The 10,207-nt window shown below is 37.7% G+C and overlaps 1 protein-coding gene across 1 annotated transcript in view; it reads left to right on the top strand.

Annotated features, from left to right (window-relative positions):
- ITIH5 (inter-alpha-trypsin inhibitor heavy chain 5) overlaps positions 1-9,827 on the top strand; it is a 92,108-nt gene extending 82,281 nt beyond the window's left edge. Inside the window, exons 11-14 of the mRNA XM_073652447.1 lie at positions 2,957-3,010; positions 4,922-5,038; positions 6,057-6,434; positions 8,329-9,827. Of these exons, the coding sequence (XP_073508548.1) occupies positions 2,957-3,010; positions 4,922-5,038; positions 6,057-6,434; positions 8,329-8,606 (827 nt within the window). The 3' untranslated portion in view covers positions 8,607-9,827. The remainder of the gene's footprint in view (positions 1-2,956; positions 3,011-4,921; positions 5,039-6,056; positions 6,435-8,328) is intronic.
- The last annotated feature ends 380 nt before the right edge of the window (positions 9,828-10,207 follow it).

Here is a 10,207-nt window from a genome sequence, read left to right on the forward strand (position 1 = left end):
ATGTGAACTTTTTTTTTCTTTCAATTGTTTCATTTTTAATAGGGCAAATGGGGTGTGATTTGAACTTTTGTGGGTTTTTCTTTCTTTTTTTCATATTTTTAAGAACTTTTTTAACTTTTTACTGAATTTAAGAGTCCCCTTGGAACTTGAAGCTCCAATCGTCCAATCGCTTGTGCTATATGTAGCAGTACATCAGCAGATCTCCGGCTGTCATAACAGCCCAGTAGCGCCCCGCGATCATATCACAGGCACGCCGATAGGTGGAAGGAATGATGCGCTCCCTGCTGGCGCTTGTTAAATGCTGCTGTCAGTGATTGACAGTGGTATTTAACTGGTTAACAGTCGCAGGCAGAGCACCACTCCACGGTTAACAGTTATAGGCACTTGATGGCTGATTAAAGGAAAGATGGGGACTGGGTGCGCAAGCCCACATCAAAGTCAGTGATACTACTTTTAACGTACAAGTAGTGAAGAGGTTAAACTGCATGTATGAAAGCAAAACAGAAAATGTGCCTGGTCTAGTATGGAGTTATCTTCCAGGCACAATACAACAGAGCCTGGAAGAGGTCATTTATATAAAGTGATAAAAGATAATTTCTCAACAACAAGACCTCTGATATGTGGTATACAGGGATCACTCCCATCTGCAGTCTATATCCTGAATGCCCATATTAATAGTTTACATAGGTCAAATGTGGTGACGGATTCCCTTTAAAACTCCCTCTCCTTTCTAGGATGTTACATCACAGATAAAGGGCTTCCTAACTTCTAATAACCGCCAGCCCCCTGATAAATTCTCCTTCCATTCCTTCTGAGAGGCATGGCCAGACACTGGCAAGCTGCAGTTCATTCCCTCTGTGCTCTGCTTGTTCTCCCCTCACTTCTCCATTCGGGATCCATGCCCGCTAATTTCACAGCTTCTTTATTACAATCATAATGCCCCTCCACCCTCCTGGACATGTCATAAAGAAGCTGTACAAATGCAGGCTGTGATCAGGTGCTGTACAAGTCGTGAAATGTGTACTGTTACGTATCAGGTAGGGAGTAGAGGCAGAGCTCTGATTGACCCATGTCAGAATAGGCTATAGTAGAGCATTATGTACAGCAGTCAGCCTGATTTCAGACTGAATGGAAAGAGATGTTATTGGGGAGCTGGCTGTTACTAGCAGCCAGGAGCAGGCCACCCCCCTGAGCTGTGACCTAATGTCCCAGAAGGGAGGGGGATCACCAAAGAGTAGATCCAGTATCACACTGAATAGCAGATATTGTCAGTATTAGGATCCACACTATGGATGTCAGCTTTATAGTTAATGAAGGTATGTCCATTAGAATACTTTTTTTTATCTCTCCAGCACACCCCTTTAAAGGGTAACTTTTAGTGATGAGCAAGCATGCTCGTTACTTGAGATTTACGAGCATGCTTGGGTGTTTTCCGAGTATCTTCAGTGTGCTCAGGTGTTATGTTTCAGTCACTCCGCGCTCATGATTTGCGACTTTTTGACAGCTTTAATACATGTGAGGAATGCCTGTTTCTTAGGAATTCCTCAAATGTATTAAAGCTGTCAAACAATCGCAAATCATGAGCACGGAGTAACTGAAACATAACACCCGAGCACGCTGAAGATACTCGGCGAGCACCCGAGAATGCTCGCCGAAACAGTTAACGGAACATATTCGCTCATCACTAGTAACTTTGCTTTCAAGTAACTTTTCATAAAAAACGGTTATATGTTTTCATTTTCAATTCTATGAAGATGTCAAATGTTACACAAAAAAACACTTATTTGGCATCTCTATACATGGTAAAATTAGATAAATAATTTTTTGGGTAAACATTTATTAAATAACTTGGAATAAATAAATAAAAACTATTTTTGGAGGCGTCTCACTCCTTTTTTCCTTATAGTCTAATAAACCATTACATTTTAATGACAGTTGCTATAATTTTAAATGATTAGAAAGCTCTTGTGCTGCAAATAATAGACTATGGTAGGCTAAAGAATAAAAAAAGCATTCTTTATAATGAAAATATTTTCCTATCTTAAAAGGAATGTGTCATAAAAATATATAAAAGAGATGACCAATTATTTAAATCAGGTATTCATGTTAAACATATTTTCATTAAAATGTGTTTCTTTTTCATTTTTCATAATAGTATCTATATGAAAAAAATGAGAACTTGCAATTTTTACTTTATTCACTAAGCTTTACAATAAACTGCGTTTTCAGTAGAGATAAGTTTTCAGTATTATTATACTTATGTAGCACCATTAATTTCCACAGCACTTTACAGATATTGTCCACACTGTCCCCATTGGGGCTCACAATGCATATTCTATATCAGTAGTCATCTCATAATCACTCACAGGCTGAGTTACAATTATGTGACTAAATGAGAGAGGCGTATACAGTAGATAACAAATAATCCACCATTCACAATCGATAATGTCATAGTTCACTTTTCCCCCTGAAGTATGACCTCTGCACAGCTCACAGAGAATGCCCACAACACTCTCACATAGAAGTAAATGAGTCACATCGAAGGTAAAAAATGTACTTTTAGAAACTAACAACATTAGAAGAAATTAATATTTTTAAACAATAAAAAGTAACATATTTGATGTAATTAAATACACGAGACATTCTCTTTAATTCAGAGGGAAAAAAAACAGTGAAAATCAAAGCTAGAGATAGGGGAACATTGTAAATTGCCAAATTTATGTCCTCTATTAAGACTCTTAACAGCAGGTTTTCCTAAAAATAACCCCTGCAATGTAATGGTAGAAGTGAAGGTTTTCCTAACAATGTAAGTTCAGAGTGTGTATTCTACAGTAGCTCTGTGTAAATATTTTTCAAGGGAAACATGTTATCAAAAGGAAGCACAGACGTATCTGATGTTTTTGGCAGGGAAATACACAGTAATACACATTATATAATTTTATTTTTGTGTTCATAGGAATGCCATCTAAACTAATAAGCACAAGCAAACCACCCGTCTCCAAAACATCAGGTAATTTAATAGAAATGTTATAACATTTTTTTACTTAGCGCCTATTTAGTTACATAAGGGCTGTTTCAGATGTCTGTGATAATCGGTCTGATGCTGGATGGCAATGCATGAGCATCTCCTGACCCGAGCGTGACAGCTTCATAGAAATATATGCAGCTGTGACGCTCGGGCCAGATGTGCGGCCGGCCCATGCATTGCCATCCAGCATCAGACCGATTATCACGGGCATCTGAAACAGCCCTAAGGATAATAGTAGCACAATCACAATAGAATTCTATATATTGTATCCTCATGTGTGTATTTATATTCATAGTTTGAGATGAGTGTTTGCGTTATCAACACTTTGCTGATGAGTTATTTTTTTAACCAGATTATTCTATGGGATGTATGGTCTCTCCAATAATAAGAGGTTGTGTTTGTTTTGCTTAGAAAAATAGACTCCTCACAGGCAATCTCATTTATATGTAAAAATACTTGTGTGGTCAATATAAAGGACTGGCACATGACTTATTCCTTCCAAAAACCATACCAAGGACCAAGGGGCACTCATTAGGGGGGTAGAAAGGCGATTCCGGCACCTAAACAGGAAAGGGTTCTTTACGGTTAGAGCAGTCAGACTGGAATGCCCGATCACAAGAGGTAGTAATGGCAGATGCTATAGCAGCATTTAAAAAGTGGCTGGACGCTTTTCTCACAACAAATGGCATTGTGGGTTATAAATAATCCAGTGATAGAGAATGTATAACTGATGGAGAAAGGTTGAACTTGATGCACGAATGTCTTTTTTCAACCTAAGTAACTAAATGAGAGAGGTGTATTTGCTACTTGTAAAACAAAGAATAACAATTGTTTTTCTACCTTGAAAAAGGCGTCAGTCTGGCGTCAAAACACGTTGGTGTAATAAAAATCTTAATTTTATACCATTGAGGATTCTTCATTCCTGCAAGCGCAGCCAGGTACCACTAAAGTGAAGGTAAAACAATGAAGGCAGAACTAGGAATCTATATTCCAGTATTTCAGCATTTATACTGTATGTAGCACATACAGTTCCATAAGAGAAAACTCTTCAGCGAATTTTCAGGCATCCACTCATCTCTACCCTAATAGATGTCATAACCATACAAAGTCCAACCACATGGGCTGAATATTTTATACAGGCACAAATACCAGTTTATTATTCCTGATAAAAATACAGGGGACAATTTAGGCATTAGCATTTTTTGCTGGCAAAATAAGACATGAGAGCATTAGGAGTTGTCTTTGAATGTTAAAGGGGTTGTCCAGTCCAAATCGATGTCTACAGTCACTCTGTGTGACTGCAGACTTGTGAATCCCCCCAGCGCACGCACTGTGAGCTGCGAGGATTCGCCAGTTTCTGAGCCAGGATCGGAGGGTATGTATGAGTTATACATGGTCCTGGCAAGTGGACGCGGCCTCACTCCATACACTTCTATACATAATTAGTCACTTCAATTTTCTCATAGATTGTAAGCTATTGTGAGCAGGGTTCTTGCTCCTCTTGTTTGTATGGAAATAAAATTGCTATATTAATAAAATCATTATCTTGGAGTATCCAGAATGATGGATACTCCTATATTAGATCCACATATGCCAATGGGTCATATGGATAAGCATTTTTTTCTAATGAGCATCATGTAGCACTGGAGAGAAAATGTATGGATGCACGTCTTATAGATGTTATAGAAGGGTATAGACTGCTCTAGGGGACCTTGAAAACCCCAGCACACAACTTGTTAGTTAGTTATGCTTCAAGAATCAGCACAAACAAATGATTTAAAAGATTCAAAAGAACAAAATTAATTTATTTGTATCTGTATAAGCAGGATTTTTACAGAGACCTGGATTGAACTATTCTTAGTTAACCTTTTGTATTTTTACACGTCCTATTAGCAGATGGAGACCCCCATTTTGTTGTTGATTTCCCGCTGAGTAAGCTGACAGTGTGCTTCAACATTGATGGTGAGCCTGGTGACATACTAAGACTTGTGTCCGATCACAAAAACTCTGGTAAGTTGCTAATAAAATTTGTGATTAACCAATCAAATGAAAGAACAAAAGCAAATTTTATGCATGAAGTCCCTACTAATACTACTTCAGAAATGCTTTTCCTGTGTTCATTAATGTAGATATCATTTCAGATGTTGTCATTTCAATCATCTTCACCTTAGTTCCTAAGTCAGGTCTTCTTGGCTTCTGTCTTCCTGCTTCTTAATTCCTCCCATTACGGAGTTCAGTCCTCCATTCATTTTACTCCAATTACATTTATAACATAAACTGTAACAAGGTGTAATCAAGATAAATAAACCCTACACAATTTCTACAAAATAGAATGAAAATAAAATAAAAATATATATGTTCAACCAAATACAACCAGGTTGACCATTTTACTGGTCGTTAAAGGCCACAATCAACTAAATCATTAAGCTATTAATATACACATAAAGGATCAGAATTATAAGCCAAGTATATGTATAGCTTACATAAATTCAAAGTCTACAATATGTACACTTTCATAATGTTTTTTCCAATGTAAATGTGAAAGTTTAGTCTGTCATACACATTAGATGGTTTATCCGGTCATTTGGCCGGCAGCCATCTCAACCATACACATATCAGCGCTTGTTCAGCCGAGCTCTTCTGTGTTTTCTATGAGAGCAATTGCCTGACAAGTCTGGTGACGTTTTATCTCCAAGAGACAATATGATCATCTCTCCGAAATCGTACATCGTGGATCAATATTTCCCCTGATAATATATTGTCTGGGACTCCCATACACATTAGACTATCACCCGAATATGAATATCATCAATGTCATCGGGTTTGGCCAACATTTGTCTAATTTGTATGGGGGCTTAAGTGTTAATTTATGTTTGGTATAGATGTTTATACACACTGGTTAGTTCATAATTTTCCTATTTACCCCCACCGTTTCAATTGTACAATATTAAACTATGAACATTTGCCAAAACCATTGTAGTGCAATATCCGAATAACCTAAATAAATAATGTTCTATTTATGTTTAAGGTGTAACCGTAAATGGAGAGCTAATTGGAGCTCCGGCCCCACCAAATGGTCATAAGAAACACAGGACCTACTTTAGCAGAATTACCATCATCATTAATAAACCAAGGCGCACTTACATAGAAGTTACTCCCTTCAAGGTTATACTGGACGGTAAAGATCGTCTCATTCTCACATGTGACAAGACTGCAATAGTGAAAAACGAGGATCTAATGGTCTCCATTGCTGCTAAGTCAAATGTCACCATAACTGTCCAAGGGACCATTAGCTTTGTAATTCTGGTTCATCGCTACAAAAATCCAGCTCCATATCAGAGGAATCACTTGGGATTTTACATTTCCAACAGCAAAGGATTGTCTACTAATTCTCATGGTTTATTAGGTAAGGTGTAAAGCTCTTAACTTCTTGGTCTTTCATTTGCTGCAGTGGATTTATATATTAACAAAAGGAAGTCAACTGTAACTATCAGCTGCTGTGAAGGTTGGATTGGATGTTACCTATCTATCTACACTATATACGTGTTATATGTCAGCCTTATATTGCAAGATTCCAAGATTTGTTTAAAAATATAGATAGTGATATACAATCCTCAGCATTGAAATGTCAACATCAAGAAGGAAAACTCAAGGAATTTTGGAAATCACAGGATCGATAGACATGTTAATAACATGCAAATGATGAGAGATGGAAACAAAATTTTCAAACATTTCAATTTATTCAGCATTGAGTATAAGTGCCATGCTCAGAAATACACACACTTACAAGCCTTGGCATGCTAACATTGAGATCATTAATGGTTGTCTGAGAAAAGTTCTGCCACGCTGAATTTACTTGAGCACACAAATCATTAAGATCAACTACTGGCAAGTCACTTTACAATTGCCGATCAACGACATTCCAGATGTGCTCGATGGGAGAGCAGTCCAGAGATGCTGCAGGCCATGGTAGTATGTTTAGGCCACATAGGCTGCTCACAATAGGACTAGCAACATGTGCCCTGGCCTCCTGGGACACTTTGGAAAAATGGCCAAACCACTGGTCCCACAATTAATCTACTCTGTACTACAAGTGAAATTAGACATCACATACAAGGCCTAAGGAATCAAACAGTGTTACACAAACCATCAGTGGCTCGAATGAAGGTCTATCCTCTTCAGCAGAGATTTCATAAGGGAATGTCACAATGATTCTCTGGGATCATAATCTGGGTTGGTATAATGTATGGTAGCTAGACCCCTCTACTATTTTTTCCAAGTAAACTAACAGTTTGGCATTAAATTGATTTGGTCATAGAACCAGTTGTGTGGCCATTTTTACAAAATGTCCTGGGAGCCATTTTTCACGAACCCATCACCAGGCTGCATGTTGCTTGTGCTACTGTGAGTAGCTTGTGTGGTCTAAACTTGCTACCATGGCCTGTAGCATTTCGGGACTTGTTTCATATCGAGCACCATGTTTCGTTATGGGTTGGCAATTGCAAAGGGAGCTGCCAGCAGTGGATCTTGATGATTTTCATACCCAAGTAACTTCAACACGGCAAAATTTTCCTCTGATAACCATTAAAGGGGTTGTCCACTACTTTGACATTGATGCCTTATTCGTAGGATAGGGCATCAATGTATGATCGGCCGGGGTCCCGCACACGACACCCCCGCCAACCAGCTGTTATCGGGGCCGACAGCAGCGGCTGCCAGCCGGAAGTCCTTACCTGCGGTGCTTGGCCGTCAAATTGTAGAGGCCGTCGCTTGTAAATGCACATCCGCCTCCTATTCAATTGAATGGGAGGCGGATGTGCAGTACCCCGCGCCGGCCACTACAACTTGAGGGCCAAGCACCGCAGGTAAGGACTTCCGGCTGGCAGCCGCTACCGAAGGCACAGATAACAGCTGATCGGCGGGGGTGTCGCATGCGGGGAATCATGCCCTACAGATAGGGCATTAATGTCAAAGTAGTGGACAACTTCTTTAATAACCTCATTGATAGCATGCCAAGGTGTGTATTTCTGCATGTGGTGCACATACTCAATACAGAATAATTTGTGATGTTTTGAAAATTTTGGTTCCAGCTTTTTACCATTTGCACATCATTAACATGTCGATTGATCCTTTTATTTCCATAACTTCACGACTTTTCCTTTTCTGTGTTGCAGTTTCAATGTTTTATACACTAGTTCTATTTCTGATGATGCAATCCTTTTAATTAGCAAGCTGTTTAAGAAATATATGAAGATAGTTGCAAAAATAGAAATTACATTATAATTTATTTTCTTTCACAGGTCAATTCTTATATAATGAAGTTAAAGTCACAAACGTGTCAGTGAGCACCAAGGGCCAAGCCACAGCCCTGTCTTCAAATATTATCAGTATGTTGAAGGTGCGAAATCGCTCAATCCCTGTGATAAGAAAGCAAAGGAAGTTGTACAATGGCCTTCATCAAGTTGATTGTTGGTTTGCAAAAAATAATGCTGAAAAACTGATTGATGGAATCTATCAGGATTATCTAGTATCTCATCCCTTTGACTGTGGGAATGATTTAATAACAAATGAAATTTAAATCAGGATTCTAGGTGGACAACATCTACTTTCTTCAGTTTATCAGTTTCCAGGAGAGAATCTGTGGACTAGAACATGATGCCAGCAAAATGTTGTTTCCTTCCATTTGTATCCATCTTTCACAGTGGGTATATACTGATGTCTTTATGGGTTACAGAAAATACTGTGACTTGTTTGCATACATTGTTCCATGAGAACATTTACAATTGAACCAAAGCATAGGTTTTCCTATATACAGTAGTTGATATGATGCTCAAGCTCATCACTGCTTAGATAGGTGTTAAAGAGGACCTGTCACCATGTTAAAAGCGACCATTTTTTGCTCCTATTTTATTTACGCTGCTCCCTTGCGTATTCCTTTTTTTTAATCTGCCAGACATATAGACCTTTTCACTAAATGTTGATTTTTATAGTCTTTACCAGAAGGACTAGGCTTACAGAATGCTTTGGGGGTAGTGGTGGAGTGAGTCGAATTCTTTAGGCTGTGCATTATTACCCTGTTAGCAATGCCCCCTTCGAAAAGACCATTAAAATTATCTCTAACTAAAAAGGCCCAAATCTCTGAAAAAGGCATGACGGATTTGAAAAAAATAAATAAATAAAATAAAAGCCAAAACTTTTCAGTTGGTGAAAGGTCCTCTTTAAAGGTAAACAGTCTTCTTAATATATAACCAAACTCCTATGATATATAGTAACTTCTTGTGTACAATGAAATCAACATTGTTTACTGAGTAATTTACAAAATCGTTTTTACTAGTCACTTTACTTTATTTATTCATTTGGATTCAGATTTATTGTATTGAATGGATGGTCCATTTAGGTCAAGCACATTTTATCCAAGGCATTAAAAATTTACCTCCGAACATACAGAGCAGATTGGGACACTATTAATACAAGAAAATAAGTTAGAGTCTTAGCTACTTCTGAAAACTGGAGGAACCTATATACATTGAAATGGAGACCAGTTTACAATGGTTTGATTCAATGCAATCATTTTATTTAGGATTATTTTGACATTGTTTAGGACTTGCATAAAATGTAGTGAAATGACAGTACTGCTTTGAGGAAATAGAATTTGGATTGTTTAGAACTGTATTATGTATGCCACCTTGAATTTTAAATCAGACTATTCAAGACCTGATGGTCAGGTACATGTACAAATACAAATTAAAGGATATGGACACCCCTGCAAATATTTTTATTGCATTGTATGTTTTTTTTTTTTTAAATTATTAAATAAAATATGTATGCAATTGTTTTTAATGAAATCATTTGTTTTCTGCAGTCTGCATGCCTCCCCATAAACTTCAAGCTGCTTGATGCTGTTCAGTCTCAATCCTTAAAGCCAGTTTCCTGTCAGGTCAGTTCTCCACACTCTCTCCTTCCTCTCCTTGATGATAATATAAGCTTTTATTCCAGTTGAATTGATTTTATTTTGAATTAAATAGATTAGAGAGGAGATAGACTGAAGACTGATCCAATAGGGCACCATCTTTCAAATTTACCATAGAACTGAATCGAGCAGGCTATTGGACTACATGCATGCTGTGGAAGACAAATGATAAAATATTTTTAATTAAAAGCAAATGCAAATATGTTTTA

This window comes from Phyllobates terribilis, unplaced genomic scaffold (genome assembly GCF_046119375.1).
Source record: "Phyllobates terribilis strain yellow unplaced genomic scaffold, ASM4611937v1 Scaffold_11__3_contigs__length_659146591, whole genome shotgun sequence".
Taxonomy (NCBI): domain Eukaryota; kingdom Metazoa; phylum Chordata; class Amphibia; order Anura; family Dendrobatidae; genus Phyllobates; species Phyllobates terribilis.